The sequence below is a fragment of the Cyprinus carpio genome, chromosome A14 (assembly GCF_018340385.1).
Source record: "Cyprinus carpio isolate SPL01 chromosome A14, ASM1834038v1, whole genome shotgun sequence".
Lineage (NCBI taxonomy): Eukaryota > Metazoa > Chordata > Actinopteri > Cypriniformes > Cyprinidae > Cyprinus > Cyprinus carpio.
The window spans coordinates 25,264,681-25,278,840 of NC_056585.1; the positions used below are offsets into that span (position 1 = coordinate 25,264,681).

General features: G+C 35.1%; 2 protein-coding genes across 2 annotated transcripts; one reads left to right on the top strand and one right to left on the bottom strand.

Annotated features, from left to right (window-relative positions):
- Positions 1 to 2,365: 2,365 nt before the first annotated feature.
- On the top strand, positions 2,366 to 9,591 carry syvn1 (synovial apoptosis inhibitor 1, synoviolin). Its single transcript, XM_042770345.1, is given in 16 exon segments — positions 2,366 to 2,598; positions 3,026 to 3,163; positions 3,247 to 3,339; positions 3,427 to 3,579; positions 4,402 to 4,450; positions 4,694 to 4,797; positions 5,047 to 5,173; positions 5,251 to 5,310; positions 5,407 to 5,515; positions 6,343 to 6,459; positions 6,553 to 6,710; positions 6,792 to 6,944; positions 7,031 to 7,171; positions 7,263 to 7,446; positions 7,528 to 7,640; positions 8,858 to 9,591. Coding segments are annotated over 15 exon segments (1,863 nt in total). The 5' UTR covers positions 2,366 to 2,598; positions 3,026 to 3,031; the 3' UTR covers positions 9,028 to 9,591.
- A 662-nt stretch (positions 9,592 to 10,253) lies between these two features.
- On the bottom strand, positions 10,254 to 13,998 carry LOC109109191 (integral membrane protein GPR137-like). The gene is made up of 8 exons (XM_042770349.1): positions 13,854 to 13,998; positions 12,823 to 13,459; positions 12,693 to 12,742; positions 12,353 to 12,593; positions 11,337 to 11,480; positions 11,118 to 11,246; positions 10,842 to 10,957; positions 10,254 to 10,753 (listed from the first exon to the last, which is right to left on the bottom strand). Exons 2-8 carry the CDS (start codon positions 13,165 to 13,167, stop codon positions 10,660 to 10,662), a joined length of 1,119 nt encoding a protein of 372 aa, XP_042626283.1. The 5' UTR covers positions 13,168 to 13,459; positions 13,854 to 13,998; the 3' UTR covers positions 10,254 to 10,659.
- Between the last annotated feature and the right edge of the window lie 162 nt (positions 13,999 to 14,160).

Below are 14,160 nucleotides of genomic sequence, written 5' to 3' on the forward strand. Positions count from 1 at the left end.
CAGTGTGTCCTTGCAAGTGTCTGTTTTTTATCCAACACAGAAGTGCGTAGATTACATTAGTGTTGCATGACTGTACTTGTTTTATACAAACAGTTTTCTGAAAGTGGAATCAGTGCTCATGGAGACTGAACTGGACCATGATGTCTGTTATTTGCCTCCCTCTACTGGACAAGACCTAGCATATGTTTAGTACTAGTACCAGTTCTGTCAAAAAAAAAAAAAACCTTACCCGTGAATAGTTTTGTACATTTTTTTGACCAAGGTGGTAGAAAATTTCCTAGAAACCTTTACCCTTCTTGAACGTTGTCTCGTCTAACTTTCTTTCTTGTATGTTGCTCTTCACATCAAAACGATGTGCTATTAAACAGACGAGTTTAGAGCACATTAAAGTCATTCGTTTAGGAATAGAATAGAATCTGCCTGCTGTATCTCTGTGCTTGTTCACAATTATAGAGCAATCAGACCAAGATGCTTTCTAAATCCAGAAGTTGAGACGTTTAGACATCACCAGTGTGAATTTCCTTCCTTATTCGGCTTGTTTTTGGACAGAATTCTATTCATTTATTAAAGATTACATCATGCCCAGCTTTCAACTGTATTTCGAGAATCTTTATTCGTTTCTTGCATTTATGTCATGTCTTATAAGGAGTAATATTTAATCAATCTGTTACTTCTATTAGCTAAATTTAGTATAAATTAGTGCTGTCGCGCGATTAATAACGTCCAAAATAAGTTTTTGCTTATATAATGTGTGTGTGTGTGTACTATATATATTTATGTGTATATAGATACACAAACACAATATTTACATATGTGTGTGTGTGTGTATATATATATATATATATATATATATATATATATATATATATATATATATACATACATATATAAAATATTAAATATATTATATATAAATAAAAAAAATTCTCAAATATATACATGCATGTGTGTGTTTATATATACATAGTAAATATAGGCCTACACAGTACACACATATTATGTAAACAAAAACTTTTATTTTGGATGCGATTAATCGCGATTAATCATTTGACAGCACTAGATAAATTCATGTAAATTTGTGCCTTGTTTTAAAGGTAAAAATTCAACAATACCAATATATATATATATACAGAGCTGGGTAGTAACGGATTACATGTAATCTGGATTACGTAATCAGATTCCAAAACTCAAGTACTTGTAATTAGAGTAAACTACTTTTTTAAAATACTCGTAATCAGACTACAGTTACTTTTTTATGGATTACATGATTACATATTATTTACACAATGGTAATAAGTTGTTTACAAAACAGAATCAGCTCAGAAGAAATCAGCAACAAGATAATGGAAAATATAGGGGAACGCAGCCTTTAATCACTGGATGTACTGACACCATTTCATTTAAAAAAAATAATAATAATAATTTTCTGTCCACTGAAATCTTTCACCTGGCAAAGTTATTTGCTGGTGAATTTCATGTTCTTTAATATATTTTTTTATAATGTTTGATTTTTTCTTCATTGTTACTACCTTATGCGCTTCAGTGTTTTGAGATGAAATATTGGACTTAGAAATGGTCTTTAATGTAGGCTATATATATGATGTTTTTCATTGATACAGTCATATACACTTCTAGAGTTTTTTTAGATTAATGTTTGACCTAGGCAATTTTTCAATATTGGTTTTTTTTTGTAATGCAGCTGTTTTCTAAATTTAATTAATTATAAGTAAATATGCTTTAAAATCATAAGATGTGATTTTGTTTTATTCAGTGTTACTAGCAAACACTAACAGCAAGGTACATAAGTGTTTGTATTTTGTAAGTATTAACTGTCCAAACATTGCACTTTAAAAAGAAGCTATTGTGGCTCTTGTTGGTGAATTAAATATATTTTTTTGGACTATATTTTTTCTTTGTATCTGTCAAAATAGTACGAGATTAGGCTAATTTCAATTTATGTGATATCAAATAAGGGTTAGCACAAATGTAATCTAAATGTAATCCAAAAGTAATCAGATTACGTTACCAAAAATGTGTAATCTAAGAGATTATATTACTGACTACAAATTTTGTCATGTAATCTGTAATCAGTAACTGATTACAATTCATAAGTAATCTACCCAGCTCTGTATATATATAGTAACGTTTAAAAAATAAAAAGGCTGTAATTAATACTTCCTTTTATTTTTACCCACTTATTTTTGTACCTGGCTGTGCGTATTAAAAGCCAATTAAAAAAAAAATGCTTCTAAGAAACGAAAGAACATATTTGTGGGAACAAAAACTTGTCTAGCTGGATTTATGAAAGTTTCGTAAGCTTTTATTTTGAAAGCGAAACTCTGCTCGGTTCAGTCATCTCGGAGCTGCCGCGCTGTCTTCACGCCACTGGCAGGATCGAACGCTCACCGGAAGTGAGGTGGCCTTTCTCGAGAGCAAGCGAAAAATAAACACGTAACCATCAAGCGGCCGCAACTACAAGAGCTTGGATGCGACGCGATTGCTTTAGATGGACGGATAGACACAAGACGCAGTTATAAGAAGCAAACCCAACATATCCCATCTCTCTAAAGCAGAAACAGCGGATAGCTGCGGCGGAAGGTGAGACACACTGCGGCTTCAGCTGATGTTAACCAGCATATGTTCGGGTTAATAAAACATGCTGTGGCCGATTTAGTTAGTGTTTATTATCTCAAAGTCATACTGTCTTTCGTAGCCTTCACATAACTGTTGTGCGAACTGGTGCTGCTTTCAAACAGAATCTGTAGCCAAGCATTTAATATACAAACATAATACTATGTAAGTAAAATAAAGCTTAGTTTAACTCATCTGTGCTCTTATGGATATGTATCATAGGCCTTGACGTTTAATGCATTTACATACTATAATCTGGGGCCTTACTTTCACTTTAGTGTACTGGAAAGTTATTTCCCAGACATGTAAACACTAGCATTCGTGTTTTTCAGCATCTGAATGCTGGTGTTAAACTCAAATGTTGATTCATGTTTTCTCTCTCTCTCTTTTGTAGTTCACGATGGTGCGAGCCGCTCTTGTGACCGGCACCAGTTTGGTGCTGACTGGTGCAGTGGTTGCTCATGCCTACTTCCTCAAGCACCAGTTCTACCCCACTGTGGTGTACCTCACTAAAAGCAGTCCTAGCATGGCTGTAAGTTGTTGTCGGTTTATCAAGTGTCGGATCTTTATGGAAAGGCACTGTAAACTGTGATTTGACTGCTATTTCTCCGGCAGGTTATATACATCCAGGCTTTCGTTTTGGTTTTCCTTTTGGGGAAATTAATGCGGAAGGTCTTTTTCGGGCAACTGAGAGCTGCTGAAATGGAGGTTGGTGTCTAAATTTGCAAAGTGTGCAAAGGCAAAAGAACGTTTTTGTTTTTGTCGTTCTTATTTGTACATTGTTCATGTTTTCAGCACCTGATTGAACGCTCCTGGTACGCGGTGACTGAGACCTGTTTGGCCTTTACAGTCTTCAGGGATGATTTCTCTCCTCGCTTCGTGGCCCTTTTCACTTTGCTGCTTTTCCTCAAGTGCTTCCACTGGCTGGCTGAAGACAGGGTGGACTTTGTGAGTGAACAGTTTGTTTTATATTTATTTTACTATAAAGAGCTAATTTATTGTTTTGGAATATAATGTTTTCATATTTTATTGTAAGATTTTAACATAAAAAATATTTTTTTATTACATTTTGTATTTGTATTTTATTTATAAATTATATATATATATATCTATATATATATATATATATATATATATATATATATATATATATATATATTTTTATTGTTTTGGAATATAATGTCTTTTTTAATGTAATTTTATTGTTAGAGGTGCATATCATTTGGGAAAAAATATTATTTATTACGGTATATATATATATAATATTATATATATATATATATATATATATATATATATATATATATATATATATATATATATATATATATATAATTTATTTATTTATTTTTAAATATGTTAATATGTTTTTTATTGTTATATATGAACATTGGGAGGTTACACCCAGTTTTAAAAAATATGTATTTAGTACATTTTATAATTAATTATATTATCAAATTAATGTATTACATTATCATTTAAACAGTGTTTTCATATTTTGCTGTTAAATGTGAACATAAAGATGTTACATCTATTTTAAAAATATGTGTCATTAAATTTTATATTTTAATTTCATTATTTATATATATATATATTATATATATATATATATAAATGTTTAAAATTTATTTAATTTATTTATTTACAATTTATTATTTTTTAATTTATTTAAAATGTATTTATTAATTTAAAATGTATTTATTATTAATTAATTAATTATTTATTTTTGCTTTTAAACAAAAGGCTTTCATTGTTTATCTTATTTTTTAGATGGAAAGGAGTCCAAATATCTCATGGGTCTTCCACTTCAGAGTTCTCTGTAAGTAATTCATGACTGGATTTGCTGTGGTCTGTGTTCTGTAGCAGCAGATATATCTCATACTTCCCTTTTATATATGAAACTACTTTAATAACTCATTTTTTCGGACATGCAAATTATCGAGCTGCACCTGTATCTTGAATTTCAAGGCATTTGACTTTAGCCTGCCTTATTTGGACTCACTGTTGTGGTATTGCATCATTCCGTGAGCGTGTCACTAATGTCCGTGTCTCTCTGCTGCAGCTCTAATGGTGTTGCTGGGAGTGTTGGACTTTCTGTTTGTCAATCATGCGTGCCACAGCATTATAACAAGAGGAGCGTCAGTGCAGCTGGTTTTTGGATTTGAGGTGAGCATCACTTTAATTCTAGTTTTAGTTTGAAGGAGATCCTGCAGAACTAAATTTCATGAATTCTCATGAAAAGCACACTGACCCTAAACCTTCTCACGTGGTGTCTTATAACTCAATGAATTATGTCACTTGTCATCTTAGCATCTTGAACATATTTTATACTACTAGAGATTTAAAAAAAATAATGGCTTAACGTTAATATGAATGCTGTGGATGTACTGTAAACGCTTTCTGCTTGTCTTTCAGTATGCGATTCTGATGACTATGGTCCTCACCACCTTCATCAAGTACACCTTGCATACGATTGATCTGCAGAGTGAGAATCCATGGGACAATAAGGCCGTCTACATGCTCTACACTGAGCTCTTTACTGGTACAACCATAACATGGTATTTTTATGTTTCCAAATAGCCCATTCACAGATTGACGTATGCTACATTTATCCTTCAGGTTTCATCAAGGTGCTTTTGTATATGTAAATCACAACCATAACCATAAAAATAAAAACCTCACACCTTCCCTCCATTTCCAACCATACACCACGCAACTAGCAAAGAGATGAAATATGAATCATCAGATGTTTTGTCAACAGTAAGAATGGGTTTATCTTGATCTTTTGTCGTGTGCAAAATGTTTGTCTTTTTTTTAGGCAATTCAAGAAGGCAGTAACAGACGCCATCATGTCTCGACGAGCCATTCGGAATATGAATACTCTGTGAGTATCTCTCTGGAATGATTTCAAATATCTTTTAGTTGTAGTTTGAATTACTGGTAAAGTTTTCTAGTTGTTTATTTTTTATTAATATAGCGCAGTGTAAATTTTTAGTAATTTGTAATTTTTTTTTTTTTGTTTTCAATTAGTATTTATTTATTGTGTATTTAATGCTGTTCTTAGTATTGTCATGTTTGACAATTTTAGAACTTATTTGTTTTTACAGTTTAATTATTGAAATTAATCTCTGAAATAATCTGAAATGTTTTATAATGTGCAAGTGTTTTTTTATTTTTATTAGCAGAGAAGTGTTTTACATTTTTTAGTATTCATTTCTTCTATACATATATATTTGTTTTTTTTTCCATTTTATTTTATTTTTTTCATGTTTAGAAAAATTTAGTTTAGTTATTGGGTCATGTTTAATGTTTGTAGTATTCATTAATCTCAAATAAATAAATATTTTATATATATATATAATATAATATAAGTTTTTTTTTTTAAAATAATGTATTTTTTTTTCCCTTAATTTGGGCTGTTTAATAAATATATATATATATCTATATATATATAGATATATATTAATATATTTATATATATAATATTATATATTTTTTTTTTTTTTTTTTTTTAATATATATATATATATATTATTATTATTATATATTTTTTTTTTTTTTTTTTTTTTTTTTTTTTTTTTTACAATGTTTTAATTTATTTTTATTGTATATTTAGTGTTGTTTTTATGTTGTGCAGACAGTGTTTAATACGTTCAGTATGTGTTAATATTTTTAGTGATACTAATCAATGACTGCCATGCTTTGTCACAGCTATCCAGATGCCACCCCTGAAGACTTGCAAGCCACTGATAATGTGTGCATCATTTGCAGAGAAGAGATGGTGACTGGAGCCAAGAAACTGCCGTGCAACCACATCTTTCACTCAAGGTTCAGTTCCTCTGCTTATGTAGAAAAATCTCTGGTTTCTTTGCTGTTGACATCTGCAGGCATATTCTGAATTGTTTGTTCCTCTCACTGTAGTTGCCTTCGCTCATGGTTTCAAAGACAGCAGACGTGTCCGACCTGTCGTATGGATGTCCTCCGAGCGTCCCAGCCAAACCAGACTCCTGCCCCAGCTCCTGCACAAGCACCTGCCCCTGCTGCTGCTGCTAATGCCCCCGTACCTCCACCGGTCAATGGTAAAAACATCAAAACCTGGCCAATTAATCTGCTGACGTGGCTGTTTGTTCTCTGTAAACCATGGTTACTCTTCTGTGCAGTTGCTCCAGGTATGATGCCTCAGTTTCCTCCGGGTCTGTTTCCCTTCTGGGGTCCCTTACCAGGCGCGCCTCCTCCTGCTGCTGCTCCAGGTGCACCGGCAGCTACTGACGCTCCACAGACCAGCGCCGCTGCAACACCAGCACAGGGAGCAGGTCAGCAGCTCTTAATTATCTTACCTAACTGTGAAAAGCTGGAATACCCATGATTCTCATAATAATTTTCACATCGTGTCTTATAGAATCAGGAGCCAGCAGCTCGACCCAGCCGAATGCAGACGGTGCCTCTGCTGCTCCCGGAGCAATGCCTGGATTCCCCTTCTCCATGCCTCCACCTTTCCCATCAGCTCCATGGCTGCCGATGCCTCCACCTCCACCCTTTAGTATGTCAGAGTGGTCCAAATGCAGCATTATTATATAATGCATCATTAAAAAAAATATATTTGGGTAATCTGTGACCCCTGTGTTTACTAGTGTCATCCATGCCACCGCCACCGTCGACTCTGTCCACCATGTCAGAGGCCGAGCTCAGAGAACTGGAGCAGGAGGGCAGGAGAGGTTTGGAAGCCAGGTTGCAGTGCCTTCAGAACATCCACACATTGCTGGATGCTGCCATGCTCAACATTCATCACTACCTCAGCACGGTGGCTACGTTAAGGTGTGTAAACATGGCTTGAGATTAAATTTTAAAAGTGCCAAGACCAGTTCCTACCTCTGAAATCCCCATATTTATGTTTAGTCCTCCAAGATCAGAAACGAATGCTGGTGAGACGAGTACATCAGCGAATGTAGAGTCCTCTTCCTCCACGGGCAACACAGAAACTCCCAGTCAGGAGAACGAGGCTCAGAGCGGTGAGTAGAATGATGCAACAACTTCAAAGTTAATTTGTGTGTGAGTGTGTGCATACCTGTCAACATTTGGGTCAAAAAATACAGGAGATGATCTAACAGTGATCCTTTCCTTCCCACGGTACTCATGACTGTTGTAGGTTGCCAAGTTGAGGGGACAAATGGGTTTGAATTTGTATGTGTCTATTGTGTGAGGATGATGCATTTCATACAAGATCTGGGCAACCTTGGAATTTGTTGATGTGATTATTCATATAATGAGGTTTGGGCCATACAAATTACAGGAGATTTACCGGAGGTGAATGTAACAAACATATAAAATACGCCCAGTGGGATTCTTTTTTTTTTTTAAAAGAAAGATTAAAAATATGGGAAAATATTTAAATGGGATGATAGCGGGATAGAATGGTAAAATACGGGAAAATCCTGGGAAAAACGTGAGGGTTGACGGGTAAGGTGTGAGTGTGTTTGTGTCGCATGATTGTTCAGAAATCATTCTAATATGCATATTTAATGTTCAAGATACATCTTATTATTTTGAATGTTGAAAATAGTTGTGCTGCTTAATATTTTTATAGAAACCATGATGAAAAATTAATAATTTTATTCAGCAAGGATGCATTAAACCGATCAAAAGTGATAGTAAAGACGTAAATATCTATTTCAAATAAATGCTGCTCAATAAATTTTCTATTCTTCAAAGAATGCTGAAAAAAAAGATCAGGTTCCATAAAAATATTAAGCAACAAAAACTTTTTTTCAGCATTGATGATAATAAGAACCATTATTAATAATTAAAACTGGGTGCCAAATCACCATATTGATTCATGATTTTTGAAGGATTATGTTAAATATATATAAACGGGTGCGCACAAATGGTGCACAAAATAAAAAATGCACTGGGTAAATAAGTTCAGACGGCTCATGTCCATATCAACATGGCTGACAGCTGTTAATGCACAATCACTGTTTTATATGGAGTTATACTGTATAAGATTTCTATTCGAACTGAAAGCATAAGTTTAATCTGTGTGCTTCCGGATTCAGAGTTAAACGCAAAACTGAGATTTCATTCACTGACGCGCTTCACTTGGCGGTGCTAAAACCTGCAGTGCCTATACTTACTTGGCAGCAACCTGCCTAAATAAAACCTTGCTGATTTTAGTTAAAAAATGTTGAAAATTCATCTAAAAAGGGTCATTGTATTCTCTTGTTCATAGATGGATCTGTAAATGGAGCTACAGGCTTTTCTCCACCAGACTCAACCACAGGTGTGGACAAAGACAGGAAGGAGGGTGATGAAGACGAGGATGACAGTGAGCCAAATGCCGCTGAGTTGAGACGACGTCGTCTGCGTAAACTGGAGACCACTAATACTCCTGACCACTGATGACGTGATGCAATTGTGAACTGACAGTAGAAACGCTTCTTACGGACTCTTGGGCACTTGGCATGTTGAGATGTCAGATTATCTGAGGAAAGTTCATGTGTTCTTATATGTTCATTTAAATGAGGCACATCAAGCACTTCCCGCTGTGTGGAGGATTTGTCATTGTAACGTGTACGGAAGATACTCGGACAGAGAACTGGTTTCTGGGTAACCACGCATAAAGATATTAAGGATAAAAAAAAAAAGCCTTGCACCTTGAAAGTCCGCTGTGACGTCTGACTCGAGTAATGCTGAGACTTTCCTCTCTGAATGTGATTTCTGTCTCTGACGAACAAGGTCTGTTGATTTCTTGTGTGCCCTTAAATTTTGATGTTTTGCCCTTCTTTGTGTATTTTCATTATTTCAAGCGCTATATAATAATTTTTTTTCTCAGATTAAAAAACTTTGGTTATGGGTAAAAGATGACCATTAACCAAATATCTAAATTAACTTGCTGTACATAATGTATAAAGTGTTTTAATAGGAGGATCTGTACATACTGCACAATAAATTGTTCGAAACAGACGCATGTCTAGAGAGTTTATCCACTATACCATTTAAAGGTATGTGCTCAGTATGCTATTTTTAATTAATACTTTTATTCAGCAAGGACTCTAATTAAAAGTAACATTAAAGACATTAATAATGTTACAAAAGATTTCTATTTCAAATAAATGGTGTTCTTTTGAATCTTGAACGAAATGTATCATGGTTTCCACAAAAATATTTAAAAGCACATCGGTTTGTAACACTGATACTAATTAGAAATGTTTCTTGAGCAGCAAATCATCATATTAGAATGATTTCTGAAGGATCATGTGATACTGAAGACTGGAGTAATGATGTTGAAAATTATTTAAATGCAGCCTTGGTGAGCATGACTTATTTAAAAAAAAAAAAAAAAAATTATATATATATATATATATATATATATATAGTAATATATATATATTTTATTATATATATTTATATTATATATATATACTCCAAACTGTAAAGTACAAAGAATCCTAATAATGAACATTAACTAGATTTTTTTTTTTAGGCTTTCATGACATTATCACTTTTTTTTTACAGTGAAATGCATTTTCACAAATATTAAATTTCTAAATTCAGATTTTTTTTTTTCTGACAAGACAAATCCTGAGTGCACCATAAATTTGTAAACAGAAAATTAAAAAAGTTAAACTCTTTAAATTAGTTTTTTATTCAGATAAATTGACAAATATCAGAGCACAAGGTTAGTACCAAAATTATTGCTTCCGTATGCACCATTTAAAATAGAATATCATCATCCTGCACAAAAATAATATGTTAATACATTTTAAAATTACACTTATAAATGAAGAAAAGGTAAATTTAGTAATAACTCCTCCTTTACTCCTTATAGAAAAACTGCCAACTGGTCCCTTTTATCACAAGCATGTAGTCTAACTGTAGTCAGCTTTAAGAAGTCAAGGTGCAGCTTCAGAAGTACAGATGTTCTGATGCATAAAAGTGCAAAAAACCCCAATGAGCTACTCAAAAGGAACAGGTAATTCTGTACTATTGCCTGAGAAGGTCAGAGAAGATCTCTGCAGCTTTGCATGGCGGTCAGGTCTGTGGAGTGGAGTAGAGAGAGTGGTGCTGGTTGCTCTGCGGAGTCCGGTTGAAGAGCAGTGGAGTCGTCTCACTGGATCCAAACCAGCTGTTGGTGAAGAGTCTGGGTTTTAATCACTTTATCATTAATGATCCCACATCCTGCTCTTATCTGAGCTGCAATAGCGCCTGATTACCTGCTATGAGGATTGATGCTGTGACTCCAGAGAGAACCCGTGTCATCCATTCCACAAGGATCGTCAAAGAAATAAGAGCGTGAGCCTCGTGTGTTGCACATTGCTGGACTGCAGTTCTGAAATGAACAACAAACAGACTTTTAATCAATTTAAAGCATTCTTTATCAAATAAAAGTATTAATTTCTTTAAAAACTGACCTAGAACGTTTGAACGGAAGTGTGTTAACAAACTATAATAACATGTAATAGACATGAAAAAATGCATAATCAGCAGACCTTTTCTTGAGGAGGCTGGCGAACTCTGAAGATGAGAATGAGCAGGCTGGTAGGAAGCAGCTCCCAAATAAAGAGAACAGCTCCGAAGATAATGTAACCTCTGTCTCCAAGTTCACTCTGAAGGTCAGCCTTTGAAAACAACACTGAACATCACAAACTGACCAGCCACAGGAACACATGTTCAAAGACATGTGCAACCAAAGAAGTGCAACTGCCCACCTGATCAGAGATGTTGTACCAGTCATAGTCAAACGCCTCGACTTTATGACTCTGAGACAAAAGCAGCACAGCAAGATTGTAGCATGCCCTGCTAGAGAAGAGCAAGATGACACCTGCCCCCAGCACCACAGTCCGACAAAGCCCCTGCAAGCACAAGACTACATAAAACTAGAGCTGCAAGTAATCTTTTTGGTCCCAAAGTTTATCATGAGTGGCAAATAAGATTCAAAATGATGCAGCAGATTATCAAGGATCTAGATGTTAAAATCAACATCAAAACTGACTCTATTTACATTCTTATTTACATTTAATAATTTATTTAGCAGAAGCGGTTATCCAAAGATCGTCCTAGGTTAATTTTAAACTATAATAATATTTCAGATTCCAGAAGTAAAAGTGGATTGCAGCTACCGTTTGCAGAAAAATGAAAATTTGCTGAAACAGCTGATAAAAACATCAAAATAATCCACAAGCAATCCACAGCACTCAAGTCCATCAGTTAATGTCTTGTGAAGTGAAAAGCTGCACGTTTATAGAAACAAATTTATTATTAAGGCATTTTAACTTTAAACATTGTAAAATTGCTTCCTGCTAAAATAAGAGTCCTCCATAATATTGTGAAAAATATCCAGTGAAAAAGTCTTTTCGTCTGAATCAGGAGAGAAATATGCACAGATCAAGATCCATTTACAAGAGGAAAAAAAAAATTCTAAACAAATATTTCAGTGGATTTTGATGTGAGAGGACAACAGCGGATGGACTTTTTCACTGCTGGATACGTTATTATGGATTACAAACTCGTATTTTATCCAGAAGCCATGGTTTAAAGTTTTAATGATGGATTTGTTTCTTACAATCACTCAGCTTTTCACCTCACCAGACGTTAACTGATGGACTGGAGTGGTGTGGATTACTTGTGATGATTTTATCAGCTGTTTGGACTCTCATTCTGACGGCACCCATTCACTGATCAGAGGATTGGGTACTATTTCTTTAAGCATTTGAAAATGATGTACCTTACTGCGTATATAAGGAGTGGTAGGGTGCGAGGACCGAGTTAAGAGGAGCAGAGATGTGGCCAGACACACAGCTTCCAGAATGAACAGCAGGTCATTAACCAGCACTCGAACCAGAACCAGCCTCCAGGTGTTTTCTCCAGCTCCACCAGAAGAGCCATGCTGTCCGAGGCTTGCGCATACTATATTGACACACAGGAAGATGACGCTCATGGTGGCGTACACACACCGTGCCATCCATCTAGAAGTCAAAGTTTACACACACACACACACACACAGTTCTCATTACACAAATAATCAGATGATTTCCATTAACATGCTAACATGGAAATCCACTCACAGTGCTTTCCTGGGCTCAACGCTGAATACGCTTCTAACTTTGAGCAACTCCTGTCAAAGTGAAACAATGGTATTAAGGAGTGGACTATTTTCTCAGCTATGCAAACCTCTTTTTTGATAACTTGTCTCACCTGAGTGAAGTAAAGGTTGAAGAGGCTCAGCGTAAAGAACTGCAAGCACACTGGGAAGCAGTAAAGGAGCCAGTAGGCTGGAGTGGGCAGGAGGTTGGCCGCAAGGGCATTATGAAAATAAAACGAGAAGAGCGCTGTGCGAAGCGCTGCCCAGAACAGGCAAAGAAAAAGAAAAATACTCTGGTAACTCCATCGCTTGTGCCGGTAGAGCAACAGCAACCAAAGCTGAACGTATACGACTAAGAACAGACCCCCATAAAGACAAGTGTAAAGAACCGTGACACCCAGCTGCACTGATGGGGCCACAGCTGGTTTAATGGGTGAAGGTGGAACGGGAATGTGCATTATGATGATGGGTGTAAAAAAAAAAAAAAAAAAAAAAGATTACAATTATGTAATACAATGAATAGACCAAAGTTTTAAAATAAAATAAAACAAAACTGGAGTAAAATGTCAAGGTAAATCATATCAGCAAAAAGGGAAAACCAAATTCTGGCATGTTCAGGCATGCGTGGAACATCAGTAGTTACTATGTAATATTCTGTCACATATGATGAGGCTAGGATCAAACTACACGATGAACGTCTGAAGTGTCATTTCTCAGAATGTCCCGTATCGATCAATCTGTGACGCGCACCTGGAAAATAAAAATAAAAGTATTAAATGGAGCTGAAGTCAACGCTGACAGGTTTTACATAACAACAACTCGAAACACTCACTGATATCAAGAACACAATCTCCATAATCGAAAACAAAAGCATATTTTGTCTGAACCAACCAGTCATTTATTGTACCTGTAACTACGATTTTTGACAAATTAGAATCGTTTTAAACTGTTTAATTAATTCTAACAGTCAAACATTTGTATTAAACTGACTTTGGGCTGATCTAAAGCGGCTAGCTGAGTGGCTAACGTTGCTAGATTGAGTTTAAAATCGATTTGCTAGTTCACAGGTCAGACCGGCTTTGACATAAACAAGCGACATTTTTAAAAACTGCTTTAAATATTACTAAATTAAATTCAGCATTACCTTACAGTAGACTAAAAGCATGTAGTCGACGTAACAAATCCGATAAATCCGTCTCCTCCACTTGTTTATGCACTGCGTTATCAAACGCTGTTGGCGACATCTAGCTGTGCGGTACATGCTAGCCATGAAAAACGTAAACAAAGGCGACTTCCGCCTCCTGCGAGACCACGCCCACTTATCTGACTTCCTCCTCACAAAAATGTTAGAAGTACTGAAGAGTTTTACCAATTAAAATGTTTTAAAATGAATGCAAAGAGGAACGGAGACAGTCCCGCCATCTCGAAAACTGATTATGTAGCGGTCTGAC